Raw genomic sequence first — 15,766 nt, 5'->3', positions numbered from 1 at the left:
TAATTTGAGACAAGAGGTAAAATGGGACAACTTTTAAAACAATTTTTATGGTTACTGATGTCGTCATATATTAAAGGCATATGGTTGTACAAATTCACCGTCCATTTTTTTTGAAATATTGAGCAATGTGTGTTTATTAAATGACATAGCAACGAATAATTAAAGTTTGTATAATGATAGAGATTCTTAAATGTGATTTAAACGTACCATTACCAAAGCATATAGGAAAGGGTTAAAAATTAGCTACTGCATAAGAAAAAGTGTTGACTTAGCTTGGTATGTAGTCATGTCCAATCGAAAACTTAAGACATTATAAAGTCTCTATTTTACAACATATGTTATAAAGTACAAGCATTCACAGGTCAAAGTTGAGCGGAATATTATTTAAAAAACAGTTCAATGGGCACACCAGTTGGAATCAAAGCTCCTGGTAGAATTGCGATCTCGCTTTACGTAATCATACTTATATTGTTGTCTTTGATTGTGTTTTGAAAAAACGAGTTAACATGTTTTGTTATTATATTGATTAAGTTAACTGGACAGTTGCTTCATGAGAATGGTAATACGTCGATATTACTAAGGGAGCCTTGTTTGACTTGTTATTCAAGATTACAGAACAGAAATATGGAGATGCTGTTGTAACATTGTTGCGTGTGTCTGTTGAAATAAAGTAAGATTAAAAACGTGTAGCGAACACATGTTAAAAGCATAATAAGGATTTTAGACAACACTACTCACGTGCTAAAGGTGGTTTCTTGTTTATCCGATGCTCCTCATATACCTGGTCTCTGTTATAATGACGTTGTAGATAAAATTAAGTGTAATTTTTATTATATTTAAATTTTGGGTAATACTGACCTGCGACAAACATAAAACAAGATGCAGGATACGACGAAGAGTGCAAGTGTAACAACAACAAAAGCAATAATAAAAGCAACCATTGTAAAAGCATAACTATCTGTAAAAATTAAAAGCTGTGTCAATGTGAAACATTTTAAGCTGTTATTGAGTTTACGTTCGTTAGCATGACTTTGCAGGTTATCATCTGTTTCGCCAACCTGCATTGCAGAAAGAACTGTTGCATGTTTTCCACTATCTGTGATTGCGGCGTGTCTATTCATTTGATAAACTGTCTCTTTATGCACAGCTATTAGATTAAAATATTTTTAAATCATCGGTTTATGAAACTACAACAACAAGCTGTCTCTACTGTTTTAGTTCATGAATATTTACCTTTGTCACTATTTTGTTTTGACGTGTACATTTTAGTTTTCAATATAGTGTAATGCACAGCTGTGTTTTTTGTTGGCGTAGTTGCAATTGTTACCTGTTGAATACCATTCAACTTAAGTGTTTTGAAATGTGATACTATATTATTTGTTGCTGCTACTTTTGCCTTTGACAAAGATGGCTGGGAATGTTGAAACGTTTTCTTGAGAATGCGAGAAGTGCTGGGTACCGTGCTAGAAGTGGTGAACTGCTGATAGACGAAAGCTTGTCTTGTGCTTAAAATATTTTGCAGCGGACCTACATGTACCGAATCAAAGTTATTAAGCTAGTTTTGTTATTAACGACAAAAAGCTTACTGTTTTGATCAAGGTAGTTTGATGCTTCCGTTGCACTCACCAAGTTTGGTTGAGTTTGAGTAAGTGGCGACATCTGAAAAGAATAAACGAATGCATATGGAATTGCTGGTTTAAACTCACGTGTAGGGGAAACAATAGTTGTAATATTATTACATACATCTCGTGTCCGCTTACGTCAACCACATATATGCAACTTTGTGGGTGATTGATTGTCAAGGTAAGGTTGATGAACTGTTCAGTTAATGCCCTTTTTATAGTCTTACCCAAAGATACACACACATGTCACAATGGTATATAGGACCAAAGACCGACCCGCTATTTTTTGTTACAGGAGGGCCTGTACCCTAACCACTGGGCCTGTTTGGAATCTTCAAACCCCTTTAGCCACGGCACCGGAACAAATAAAAATATCAAATTGTGTTAGAATGGTAATTTCATGTCGAACAGAAAGAACAAGATTCTAAATGAGAAATTGGTAATTACCTTTTTACACGAATTCTGCTTTCTGTTTAAAGCAAGAGTGTATAACTTTATCTGATCAATCTGCGTGTGGTTAGTAACCCACATATGAGAGAAACTGTATCCTAAATGGCAATCAGAAGGCTCTATTAAATGAATGGACCAGTTTCCAATAATTCTGCATGATAGAACAACTTAACTATAAATTGTTTTTAAGTAATTGTATAGTACTACCGAACAGTTGTGCCAATTCTTGCTGGAACTGTGAACTGGTGATGAACACAAAAATATTCCTTTAGATTTGGCTCATTATCTTTCGCGGTAAGAAGGCAACCAAAAGATTTATATTCAGATGGACAAACTAACATCCAAGCCACCAATGATTCAGAGATTGTAATTTTTTCAGCACCAACTGGTTGTTCCAAACCATGACCTTGTATTTCTCTAGTGTTATAAAATACCCTTTGTTTTTATTAAGATATTTGCTACGCATTGTATATTTAGTTTATTCGAGTTCCAACATTTTTCTTCATGCGTTATTTCTGTTTAACTTCAAAAACTAATAAACATTTATTTAAAAGAATAATTAAAAAGGGAAGTTGGAACACCTTATCATTTCATTTTCTCGTCACATTTGGTGGTAAACAAAAACAAATAAAAAAATTTTAAAACGCTATCCTCACGACTCCCATAGACCCGTTATTAATTGTTTAAAACACGATCAGCTTATTTGAATATTATGTGCTAAAGGTGTCCTATCTTTCCCCAGCAACCTACTATATCTATTTTAAAAAATCAAAGAACTTCATTAAACACACAATAACCTTACCGTACTGAATACGAAAGAAAGTTTCCATTTAAAAAAACGTCTGCGAACAATCTCCAATTGTATAATATTTGCGTTGAAGTTAATGCCCCAACAAAGAGTTTTGGTTGTTTAGTTGGTGATGTTGTGTTCAAAATTCGATGTGTGGAAAAATTGAAATTACCCTTCTCAAATTGAGCCAGTTCAAAGTATGTCTTATCTGTGAGACACAATGTAATAATGGAATTTGAAGCTACTTCAGATATAGGCTACTAAAAAAACTTACTTGTACCAGCAGTTGGTCTAGAAACCAGCTTGCTGAAAATAGTATCTGTTAAATTAGGGACAGAATAAAACATGAAGGCTTAAATAACGTAAATTAATACATTTTTCGTTGTTGTCTGAACACTCTGAAAATCCAGTAAAGGACGCAGAACTTCCAATAAAAGATAATGTTGTGTTTGTAGCTGATTTCAAGGACATTTCCATAATGACAAAACAATGACTACCGTTAAACGACCAGAGACTACAGTTTCTGTTGGACTTGCATAACATGATGCAATTCTTGAGAGTTAAATCTGGCAACAATTACAAGCGTGATGTGGGCTTATAGAATATGATAGTTATCATACTTCCAATACTACCTGAATAGACTAAAACACCCGAACCGTTAAATTCTTGCACCGCAAATTTTCCAAGTATACACATTTCTCCATCATACAGTGAACCTATAAAAATTATAAAAAAAACAGGAATTCGAAAACAATTTCAATCAATCTAATACAGTGCTTTTCAACCTTTTTTGGGTTGGTGAACCCTTAAAGTTGTTACGACGAACTCATACACCCCTGATTGTTTTACCGTAAAACTGACATCATCAAGGAGAAATGAGTGTGAAAATTAGTTCCTGATTAGTCGAAAAGCATCGCTTATCAAAATCATGGGAAACAAATGGTTTTCAGTTAAAGAAAAGACTAGTTTCCCAGTTCCCATTGTTGTAAGCTATAGAATTTATATAAAAAGTAGGAAAGTGGCTAAATTTGTTCAAATAGTTCAAAACTGAAAATTGTTGCTAACAATTTTTGAAGTTTGTGATGCACCCTTGTATACCCTTTTGCACTGGTGCAGCCCCAGGCATATTTTGGTGGTCACTGGTTAAAGAGCACTGATCAAAGATATAGCAGGGTGGGGGAGATGGGACACTTTGTTAGAGACTTTTTTAAATTTTCTTCTTACGGACCCCCATTTAATGATAATCAGGAAAATAAGGTTACAGAATTATTCGACAGTATTATCACGACTTTATAAAACGCCCGTCAAAGCTGATTACTGTTTTTAAATATTAAAAAATATATCTAAAATAGAAACAGTATGCTTTGAACAGGTAAAAAATGCGAAATAGTAAGGTGCTAATTTTTAATGCTCGCTAAATCATAGTAAAGCCAATGATTCTTTTTAGTTTGCGTGTGCGAACGATTAAACTAGTTTCATAGCTTCATAAAACAACCTTGAATATTCCGTACAGTTTGATTTTGTCTTATAAAACTAGTTTTAGTTTTGTAAAAAACACTGAGATATAAGCATGAAGAAAATAGGCAGGGGTCAATATGACTTTAATTTGAGATAAAAACAACAAAAAACATTGGTTTAACATTATATATATGAAGTTTACGTGGCAAAGAAACTAGCACAGCCTGTTAAACTCGGTAGGTTAACTACAAGTTGCAGAATACTGCTAATGTAAATATATTTCAATTTAGAGTCCCATCTTCCCCCACATTGTAGTTTTGTATGTTTTTGTTGCCAAACTTTAAAATATTTTCTTTTAATTTTTTAATTTATACCTCAGGAGTTTTTCAACTATAAGATACTGATACAATAAAAAGATAACATTTTAAAAATATATTCGAAATTTGGTCATTTGCACTTGGTGATAGTTCATAAGAAGTGACTTGTGCCAAAAACAGAGTATATAGTCATACCCAATTTGTAGCAAAAATAAAAGCTTTATTAATAGTTATTATCAATTTTCTGTTATTACAAGTTCATATACATTTGTAGGATACAATATTTTCCCATTGATGTTCGAACATTACCCATTGTTGTTCAAACAATACCAATTGTTATGCAATAATATAATGTATAGGTAACATGTTAAAAACTATAGCAGTAGAGCAAGAAAAAGAATGTTTAGACTTAATTTTCAAAGTATTATGTCGTGTTATTTACGTATATTCCTATTTATAAATACTTAATAATCAAAATTAACAATGATTTTAAACTGTCCAATCTTATTCTGTGTATTTTCAAATTTGTGAAATTTCACCTGTTGTGCTGCGGATCGCTAAATAACTCCTCGTGTGTATTATTATATTTTATTAAATTGGTGTCAATTAATAAAGGAATGATAGTACTAATTCGTGGTATTACCCAAAAACCGTCATCTATTTTGATTTTGGAAATATTTGGCAATACGTGCCTAAGTGTCCCATCTTCTCCCATTGTACTATATATTAGGGTGGGGTAAAATGGTACGTTTAGGCACATGCTACTCAATATTTCAAAAATAAGAGTTAAAGACGTTTGGTTAATCCTCGCGTGGCCAAAAAACAATCGTTATAACACGGGTGTTCAAAATTAACATCTTATTATTGTCCTTTTTAATTCATTGAAAAAATGTTGTATTTGGCCAATGCGAATTTTAGTTCTTATATAACAACCGAATAATCGCCTTTGCCGCGCACTTTGTTGGAGGGTGCGAATACTGTTGAGTAATATAGTAACATTTGCTTTGTCTTTCATCAAATTGGTATCCATAAAATGAGATTTTATAAAGTATCCCACCTTACCCCACCCTACTATATTACTGGCACATTTTTTACTATACCTGTTCGATATATAGCATTTTGGTTGTACTGTATTCTGCATTCAGATCCATTGAACAAGCTTTGATTGTATAATCCAAAACTTTTACCACACCAACACTCTCCAGGACTCTAAATTTTGAAAACAATTAATTTCCGCTTTTTCCCAGATATAGTAAACTGGGGAAAGACGAGACACCTTTTTATTCAAATTTCTCCTCCCATTTGGTAGTAAAACAAAGAACATTCAAATGATTATAAAGCTGTATCCTCACGACTCTCATAGACCGTTATTAATTGTTTAAACGATCAGGATATTCGAATATTATGTGCTAAAAGTGCGTCCCATTTTATCCCACAGTACTGTATATTTTGCATATATTGATACCTGTAGACCAGCGTAGGGGTCTTTCCGTTTCAGGCATTTCCAGCGACAGGTGCTGACGCGTTTGTTGTGTTTGCTCACCTGATGAGTTAGATCAGGTACTATGACTTTATCTTCAAAACAACCTGCATAGCCTGCAAGGTTTAAACTGCTTAGAAATTATGTTACGCAATTACGCGAGTTTAAGCATAATATTAGTATTAGTATATACTCATTTAAATTTATACTCATGTAGTAGGATGAAGTAAGACGTGACCCTTTAAGAATTTCCCTTTAACAGTATCCGTTTAATAATACACGAAAAAATGCTAAAAAACACCTCGTGTTTTATTATATTTCATTGAATAAGTGTTGTCAAAAAGAGGAGTGTGATAATACTAATTCGTATGGTGAAAGTCGTCATATATTTTAAGTTTGCAAATATTGGGCAATGTGTGCCTAAATAAGCTAAGGTTCCCGTCTTACTCCAACCTACTATTTATTAAAAGTATACAAATTATTATGTAAGTATATACAATATAATCTCATTTAGAAACTTACCGGTACTGCATGTCGTACTCATAATGGAAGATCCATGCTCATAGTAAATTTTTGTCTCATTAACGCGCATGTTCTTGTAAGTATGAAAGCACCTCGCTGAGCTACGCCTAAGTATTTTGGGTACAAAACTCCACAAAATGCAATTTTGATTTCCCAAACATAGTTTCTACGGGTAGTTAATTATTAAGTGATATTAAAATAAACATTCGCTTGCAACACCTGACACTCTTGTTTAATGTCGATTAAATTAGAAATTTTCACTTGGTTGCCTTTGAAAAAATAGTTTTGCTTTGTAGAATAGCACATTTTTGATACTTTATTTTGGCAATTGCTCCCAACGCTAGATGTGTAGCATGACCATCCGTCCAAAATTTCGCCCAAATCTACAATATAACTGTTTATAGTGGAAAAATAAATGTAAGGATTGCAAGTACCTTTAAATGTTGCAAGCAAGTCACTATTATCTTCCTCATGCATGTGGCCAGAGCTATGAATATGATGCGTCTGTGACGTCACAGGTACACCTATTAAAACGGTGTTTTCTGTTTAATTCATGCTTATATCAAATTTAGTACACTTACTTTGTAATAGCAATCCGATTGAAATGGCAGTTAAACAAAAAATCCACATACTTGCATTCAGCCTTACGCTTTCCAAATACAGCATTTTATTGTAGTTAAACAGACCTTAAAAAATAAAACATTCTCTCTGCTGATGCACATTTAGCGCTGTTGATATTTTGCCAAAGTTTCCATACAATTGCCAACAAGCTCGTTATATATGAATCCATCTTGTTTGTTTGCATGGTTTTCCGAATGTATCGAACAGGTCATTGAAGTATTCGAAGAATTTTAAAGGAATAATAAAGAAAACAGGAAGCATAAATAAATGTGCTATATTGATCGTGGCTATACAATTGTAAAGTGTTTTCCGCATGTTAAGTTTAGTCCACCTCGATTACTCGGGTCTCGTGTCGTCAATAAAAAGTCTAAGCGTTTAACTATTTGCAAACATGCACATTGATGGAAATATAGTAGGGTGGGGTGAACTGGGAAGATCCACAAATTTACCCGTAAAAGGCAATTACAAACATACTAGTACAGTATTATTCAACAGTATTTTTATAGTCCAACAAAACGAGCGGCAAAGGAGATTCCTGTTGTAAGATATAGTAGGGTGGGGGAAGACGGGACACAGTTGTATTCTATTTTTTCGTTTAATTTGGTAGCAAACAAAGAACATTCAATGAATCATATAGCCGTATCCTCACGACTTCCATAGACTGTTGATAATTGTTTGAAACACGATCAGGATATTTGGATATTATGTGCTAAATGTGTCCCATCTTCCCCCACAGTACTATATTAACATTCGGTGTTAAATGAATACAATATTTTTTCAAGCAGAAAAAGGCCAATATTCAAAGGCTTATTTTGAATGGTCATATATCACCCATCCAGTATCAATCGAGTTTATTATTAAATAAATTATGATAAAATATTTCGTACAGCTTGATTTGGTCATATCGTCTGGCATTGGTCAACATGGCTTTAAACTATTAAAACAAAGTCTTTCGATTATTGTCCTGTCTTATCCCATTTTTTAATTTTGTAATTTTTTATTGCCAAACTTTGAAAGCTTTGTTTTTAATTCAATTATGTAACGTCAGTTTATTTTTTTAACATCAGTTAATTCATGATATAATAACAAGAAAATGCTGGAAAATATATTTAAAAGCAATAGGACAAGACACAGAATGTGTAACCTTATTTTTCAAAGTGTACAGTATTATTTCGTTTTAATATTTTTTTTGTATTATGTTCCTCAAAATGAATTCACTTATTAATTCAAATTAACAAAAATTTTAAACTGTCCCTTATTCCCCCTATGTGTTTTCGAATTGGTAAAATCACACCCAGCGCCAGTGTGCTATTCGCTAAAGGACTCCTAAGTCACACAATTTAATTTTTAAAATATTAGACAATATGTACTTTAGTGTCCTATCTTACCCTACCCTATTAAGTAGTATGCATAATGACAATGACATTGAACAATTAGAACTTGTTGGCTGAAATTGTCAAAGTTATTCTAGAGACCAATTCATTACATGTGTTTTTGCAGTGATGTGTATAAACGTTGCTACAAACACATGTGATATACTGAAATTACATGTTTTGTTTGTTAAACTAAGAAAAATGAATGTGGTTTACCAGAAAATGTTTAAAGTACCATCACTTTAATGATCAGCTTTGGCTCTGGATTCCAACAAATTCCAATTGTGAAACGAAGAGCAATATTGTTTATTAATTACTGTTCGCGTTTTGCTATTGTTAGTTGTAAACTTATACATGTTAATATGGTAGCCAATTTCGTATGAATTAAAACAGCAGTACAATTGAAAGTAACAAAGGTGTACAGGGATTATTCCAGGTTGATTTAGTTTGTAGTTACATTTATTCAATGTTGACCGCCGTAATGGTGCCTACTTCTCAGCAGTTATTCTGGAATCTGTCTGATACATTGCCGAGTACTCTTTCGACAACACATTTAAACAGTTATTGCTTACATCGGCCACTAAAGGGTTGTCCAAATTGTTTGACATTTAATCACAGCACCAAAAACTGTAATCTACAAAGTACCAAACCCACATGTGTGTAGCTAGCCAAGGGAACTAGCTTTTTTATACTTTCAAGTTGCTTAGTCATGTGGGGACACTTAAAAACAAGACACTCATTCAATCATGGTATGATTTTAACCACTGACACAGTAGCAATAATTTCATAATTTTGTAGGAAAATTAATACAAAACATTTATATATTTATCACATTAAGGCATTATAGTGAAGCAACTAACAAATTTTTATGACATGCAAATGCAACAGGTCTTCATTCTGTTGCATTATATTTGTTTAATAATTTTAGATGTGTACACCACCAGAACTCTAATTTATACCTAAATACCTAGTAAACCTAATATATTAAAACAGGCCTAGGCTAGGTCTGACATTAGAAAAAACCTTTTTTATAGAATACTCAAATTCATCCATAGGCGGCACAGTAATTAGGCATGAATGGTGTATTGTTTGGTTTTAATTGATAAATAATTTTTTGGTTTGCTCACCATGTGGGTAAATAAATACATGATTCAGTATCCCCACTTCGATTTTTTCACACATCAAATATAAAAGTTTACACCAAACAATCAAAAGGATGTTGTGCAATAAAAGTTTTACTTGATCTACTTGAAACAGAGTAGAAAAGAAGATTTTTCTTTATAAATCATTATTCACAAAAATTTAATTGCACAAAAATCAACAAAATCTCCAAACCATTTTGTACTGAATTTTACCTAATTGTATTATATGCATGTAATAACGTATTGCTGCAACTACAATTACATTAACAGTAGCATAAAACGGTTGCAGGAAAAAGTTTTAGAAACAAACATTGCACCTCACCAAAAATTGGGCTTCAGTCTATAAGTTTTAACAACCAAATTTCAAGTTCTTAGGATTTTGTCGTCTTTTCTTTTTGCTCACGTTTTCGTTTTTCTTCTGCATTAGCAATAACTTCTGGTGCCTTGTGGCTGACATCTTTTACATGGTGCTGAGCAGATTCCTTTTTGGAACGACCTAAAACAATAAATAATGTGTATATAGGTGCAACAAATATGTATAGCATTGAAACAGTAAATTACCTTTGCCCCCATGTCCTGTCAATTTATCTTGTTCATAATTGTAATGTTCATACTCATCTTCTTGAAATCCTTGTGCCGACATATTTTAAAGAGATAACAGTTTGATTATAAACCAGATCTTGACAATGAGAAAAATTAAAATGAAAATGGGTAGCCTATTACTTAAATGTTTATTTTTTGTGTAAAGATACTGTTAGCTGTTCTAGCATGTTCAGTTGCCAACTATCAATTATATATATAACTATTAATTGCACTTCCAACTAGGCTACAATAGCTGATCTTTTAGCATAGTAGCGGAAAACGACACAACCTAAATTATCCTTTCCGACGTTAAACATTCAAACCGTAATACAAACAAGCCTTCGAACTCGTTGTACTCGTGGCACGTCTAACAGCCAATGAAAACGACAACAAACATTCTGCCCGTTTTTTCTCAAAAACAGAAAAAAATGTTAATAAGAATTTTTAAAAAATGCAAAAAACGTAATATATTGATGCACACTTAAGTATTAAGTTTCATTTTCGAATCTAAAAAAATACAAATTTATATTAAATGTTGTTAAAGCGGTTGTTGTTATCAACTTACACTATCCTATTTCAGTAGAGGTATATTGTTAGCTAACAGTATAACACAAGTTTAGTTTGCTTTTTAGCTTTATGTGTATTTCGACAGTTAGCTAAAGTTCTTATGTTTGAATCATAAAATACAATATTCTTTGTTTGAATGCGACCCTTGATTTAAAAAAAAGTTGCCCTATGGGATGCTTTCGCTATGGGGGAAGTCCCAATTATTTCACTTTACCATCCAATGTAAATGTCATTTTGTTTGGTCAGGAAACAACTTTACATTGAGTTTAGGAAGAAACATTTGTGTTGAACGTTAGCGATAAATTGTAAAAATGTCACGAGGAGGAAAAGGTCGAGGAAGGGGGCGTGGAAGTATGACGTTTAATGTTGAAGCTATTGGATTCGGAAGAGGCGACGCATTGCCTGCTTCCACATTGCAGCCTCCTTTACCATACCCGGTAAGCCATAGATTAAAAGATACGAAATTGTTTCATGCTGCTTTATTTTCATTGCATTTTGCTGCCGGTAGTGCCTAATGAAAATTTTAGACTCTAGCTGCTCCTTGAGTCTTTCTGATACCGTGGTATAATTTTTGGTTAAAAACTCTGACGTTGGTTCGTATTAAAAATTACTTTTAAAACTGCACAAAATTTGCTGGATAATGGTATTTTTATACAAGACATCATAAATTAAACAAGAGTTACATTAACATTATTATGTCCGAATCATCAATGCAGATTACTACATTTTACATTAATACGATTAACGTGGGTTTCGCTTATATCATAATATTATAGGCATTTTTAGGTTTGATTCTTCACTATTACCGATATATGGTACCTTGGTATGATATAATGTAACAATGCCATTATTAAGGAAATTAAAGAGTAGGATTCATTATTTTGGTCGCATGTGTATTATTCTTGCTACTGATGAGTGGTGACCAATGAAAAATGTGGTCCTAAGGGGCATACCAACGAAAAATCAAATTTTGTGTATTGATAGAGATGCTCAAATGTGAAATCCAACTTTGACTGTTTCTAGTTTCCAAACTGAAGAAAGTTAGGTTTGGTATAATGAATAGCCCACTTTCTCTTTGTTCCTATATAAGAAAATTTGTAGAATTCTACGTATCCTACGCTGTGTAGAGGTATCCTATGAACTGTACACCTTGCCATAAAGTAAATGGGCCACTTGTTTTGTATGGCAAGCTGAATATTTTAAAGGTCATTCTCATTTTAAAATTCTAATAGCAATCAAATAAGCCAGTGCAACAAGTCATTAAACTTTATCTTAGAATTTATTTCATTGCAGCCACTTCGACAACAGCCTGTTCCATTGTTGGCTGGTGAAGAAACTGATTACTTGCTTGCGTTAAAAAAGGAATACATTCAAACAATGCAGAATTCCCCTTACTTTATTCAAGCTGAACAAGCAAAAAATGGTACTATCCATCTACCATTTATTAAATGAATTGAATGTATATAACATATTAAATTGAGTATTTTTTACAGATATAGTTCGTTATTCGGACAAATATAAATCGAGTAAAAACATGGACAACACAATAAACTGGAAACCCGATTGGAGAAGACTTCCAAGTGAATTGAAAGTAGCTGTGAGGTGAAAACTAATAAAATAACTATAGGTTAATCGCTATATCAATTCATTAATATTATTGGCCAATATTTACAATATACAGATAATAGGTATCGGTAAAAAAGCGCCAATAGAACACCAACATATAAATAGTTGGTGCAAACAACTTGTTTTTTACTTGACTTTTATAACTTACAATATCTTGAATACAGGTATTAATTTTGCTAAATACTATTATTTTATATGTTTCGTTTTAGTGTCCAATATCGGTATTAGTGGAAACAATTGATATTTTTTTTTTCATTGTTAAACTTTAAATATCGGTCAACTGTATTAATGTTTGTAATTGTTTGAAAACAGAAAAAAACGTTTAGCTCAGAATATTGGTCCTCCACCCAAATTGGTCAAGCATTTAAAAACAGGTATGTACTAGTTTTAGCTAAATAAACCGTATTTGCACAGTAGTTAGAGTACCCGCCTCTTGCCCAGAAGATATGAGTTCCAGGTTTGGCGCTGCTATCATTAAGGGCGCATGTATCCTTGGTCAAGAAACTATACAGTAATTGTTTTAAACTTCTCTTTTATAGGCTGTCTATTTGTCTAAAATGTCAGCCAAATAAAACAAATTCAGAAAAAATGGTCCCCCATAAAGTTACATCTATGACAACTCTTTAAGCAGGCACAAGATGAATGAAACAGAACACCGATGTTAAAACGACTGTCGTTTTCCCGGTTGCGAAGATAAATACCTGATATTTATTCATTATTATTTTGGTAACTTTTCGTAGGAGCAGACATCACAAAAACATTGGATGCACTTGAGAAAAAAGAAAGTAAAACTGATCATGAGGTAGTATTACACTTATTTAACATTTTAAAAAGAACAAATTTTCCCATCTTTTTTAAACCCTATTCATCATCATCATCAAATGCTTGGTACCTTTGCCAGAATAATTGATGTGTTACTTAAAATGCAAGCATAAAAATAAAAAAAATTAAATTCCTTTTGTACCTTACCCCAAACTCACCAACGTAAGTGTCAGTTACTTGGCTGCCGTTGCAAATTTATTAAAAATGTTGAGGAATAATGTAGTTATTCTACATGTTGGTTAAGTACTCAGCTTATCTTTTGTTGTGCTTTATGAAGGAAAATGAGGAGGAAGAAGAGCAAGAAGAGAATTTTGAAAATGAAGAGGAGCAAGAGGAAGATGAAAATGATTACCTCACCTCGTATTTTGATAACGGAGAAAACTATCTTGATGAAGAGGAAGACAATTTGGATGATAAAGATGGTGGGATTTACTAAACATCAACATATCAAGATGTGATTCAATACAGTGTTGGCAATGAAGGTTGGGAGGAGATCTCACGAAGCAAAACAAACAATGTGATTTTTCACTTTGTATTTATTGCAAAAGAGATGCGGAACTCTAGGAGTACACAATATCAGTGAAGAAATTAAATTGGTTTGAAGATGGATTTTCATTTTTTCACAAAATATAAAATTATGACACCACGAAATCACAAGTGTACAAATTCTCAAACACACACGCTATAAGTTGTAATATTGTTACCACACTTAAAAAAAATAATTTGGCATTTTGTAGTCAACAAAACGATATCAATCACATGTTTTTCAACGAACTTCAAACCACATACAATAAAACCTATCTACAATATAAATATTTTTTGTTTTGTTTTGTACTTGTTGATTCCAAGAAAAGTTGGAAGCTTGTTCACAACTCGCCTAAGTGCTGAACTCGCATGTACCGGAGTGTTGAGCTACAAACCTTAAGTACAAAGTTTATGGTCATACAAATATTAAAATAGTTGAGCATGAATGTGCTCCCAATCGGTTATTTTTGTTTATTTTTATCTGAATCAAAACAAGCAGCCTGACTTAGTGTTGGAATAGAATCCTAACGTAAATTAAATGATTTTTTAGATTATAACCATTTGTTTTGGAGCAATGGGAGTAACTTTTGCCAGGTTTGAATGAAAGTATAAGCTAGGTGTTGGGAGTTTCAAATTCACAAGGGAAGGTAGGACAATAAAACACCACGACTAAAATAAATTTTCGATATACTTGTTATAGTTAACCATACAAGCAGGAATTTAAAGTGGTTGATAATGATGTTTTATTTCTTTGTACATGCCCATTTATTAGAGTTTTTCTCTCCTGTCTGTGATAGCTTTTATAAAGCTCAGCATTAGCTAAACGATGTGTTCCATAATAACTTACATTTGTTGTTGCCCATTTTCCTGCTACTCAAATTGAGAGCTTCTTCCTCAGATGGCTCAACTGAAACATATGGTTTATTACATTTCAAAATTATTTTTGTGTTGTTATTATTAATGAATAATAGTTACTTCATATATCTTGCAGTAACGGAACAGTGCTGAAATTCACAACATGAGAATACACTTCATGTACGGGTTAACTTACACTTATATGGCTCCGTACATGATTATTTTTCTTGTGTTGCTAACCGTTTAAACAACCCATTTGTGGCGCTGTTATCTAGTTAGGCGGTGGGCTGTATAACCACTGTGCCACGCCCCGGAATGTGTGTATTCGTGTATTTTTTAAAATGCAACCTACTTTTAACAGTTTGCTTGGTGCTTAAAATCATTGAATGATTACTAGTTGATCCTTCGTTGAATGGATTCGGAATATCTGCATAACAAATACAGTAGCAGGTTAGTAAGTTGACGTCCTAGTAGGCTGTAGCAGGCGGGTATTGTTTTGAATTGTTGTCAATTAATAAACAAATATACTATTTTGTGGCATCCCCCCAAAACTGTCATGTAATTTAATTTTCTAAATATTGGACAATGTTTAAGTGTCCCATCTAACCCCACTGTACTATATATTAAGATTCGATGTAGTATGAACACAACATTTTTAAAGGTCTGAATACATAAGATACTTATTTTGAATGCTCGCTGAGTCGTATCAAGCATGTGTCAATATAGCCTTCATTAGTGTTGCAATAATCACAAAAATACCACTTTAAAATTGCATGTAAAAAGTTACGTGGCAACGAAACACTAGAGCCAGTTAATTTGGGGAGATTAATTACAAGTTGCAGCTAAGAATGCTTTTAATATAAATCTTTTAATTTTAGTTTTATGTTCCATCTTGCCCCAATTTATATTTTTGCATGTATTTATTAAAAAACTTTGAAAAGTTAATTTGTAATTTAATAATTTATATAGTAGCGTGGGGGAAGATGGGACACATAAAAATAAAATTAAAAGATA

General features: G+C 32.7%; 3 protein-coding genes and 1 long non-coding RNA gene across 7 annotated transcripts in view; 1 reads left to right on the top strand and 3 right to left on the bottom strand.

Moving 5' to 3' along the window:
* Window positions 1–27: 27 nt before the first annotated feature.
* ciha9d22 (uncharacterized LOC494398) lies at window positions 28–7,380 on the bottom strand. Of its 3 annotated transcripts, XM_026836556.1 has the most exons (19): window positions 7,221–7,377; window positions 7,074–7,163; window positions 6,859–7,022; window positions 6,640–6,805; window positions 6,103–6,233; window positions 5,738–5,846; window positions 3,495–3,578; window positions 3,237–3,428; window positions 3,137–3,181; window positions 2,875–3,070; window positions 2,280–2,489; window positions 2,070–2,223; window positions 1,587–1,659; window positions 1,391–1,527; window positions 1,234–1,327; window positions 1,016–1,147; window positions 859–958; window positions 739–788; window positions 28–657 (listed from the first exon to the last, which is right to left on the bottom strand). In XM_026836556.1, exons 1-19 carry the CDS (start codon window positions 7,303–7,305, stop codon window positions 527–529), a joined length of 2,343 nt encoding a protein of 780 aa, XP_026692357.1. In that variant the 5' UTR covers window positions 7,306–7,377; the 3' UTR covers window positions 28–526.
* Window positions 7,381–9,700: 2,320 nt separating this feature from the next.
* LOC100183610 lies at window positions 9,701–11,085 on the bottom strand. The gene is made up of 2 exons (XR_182019.4): window positions 10,337–11,085; window positions 9,701–10,271 (listed from the first exon to the last, which is right to left on the bottom strand). It is a non-coding gene; the product is annotated as an uncharacterized LOC100183610 (long non-coding RNA).
* A 54-nt stretch (window positions 11,086–11,139) lies between these two features.
* On the top strand, window positions 11,140–14,185 carry LOC100181260 (DNA-directed RNA polymerase III subunit RPC7-like). The gene is made up of 6 exons (XM_002130663.4): window positions 11,140–11,361; window positions 12,218–12,347; window positions 12,418–12,526; window positions 12,863–12,924; window positions 13,291–13,352; window positions 13,650–14,185. Exons 1-6 carry the CDS (start codon window positions 11,236–11,238, stop codon window positions 13,806–13,808), a joined length of 648 nt encoding a protein of 215 aa, XP_002130699.1. The 5' UTR covers window positions 11,140–11,235; the 3' UTR covers window positions 13,809–14,185.
* Window positions 13,891–15,766, bottom strand: part of LOC100175079 — a 13,088-nt gene continuing 11,212 nt past the window's right edge. Inside the window, exons 9-11 of one of the 2 annotated variants that reach the window (XM_018812360.2) lie at window positions 15,105–15,179; window positions 14,745–14,804; window positions 13,891–14,292 (exon numbers count right to left, since the gene is read on the bottom strand). In XM_018812360.2, coding sequence (XP_018667905.1) covers window positions 14,285–14,292; window positions 14,745–14,804; window positions 15,105–15,179 — 143 coding nt within the window. In that variant the 3' untranslated portion in view covers window positions 13,891–14,284. Of the gene's footprint in view, window positions 14,293–14,446; window positions 14,805–15,104; window positions 15,180–15,766 lie in introns of those variants that run through there. The other variant, XM_026839615.1, reaches the window with a different exon arrangement.

This window comes from Ciona intestinalis, chromosome 1 (assembly GCF_000224145.3).
Source record: "Ciona intestinalis chromosome 1, KH, whole genome shotgun sequence".
Taxonomy (NCBI): domain Eukaryota; kingdom Metazoa; phylum Chordata; class Ascidiacea; order Phlebobranchia; family Cionidae; genus Ciona; species Ciona intestinalis.
The sequence above is the reverse complement of the archived record's forward strand: the minus strand, read 5'-3'. Positions and strand labels throughout refer to the sequence as shown.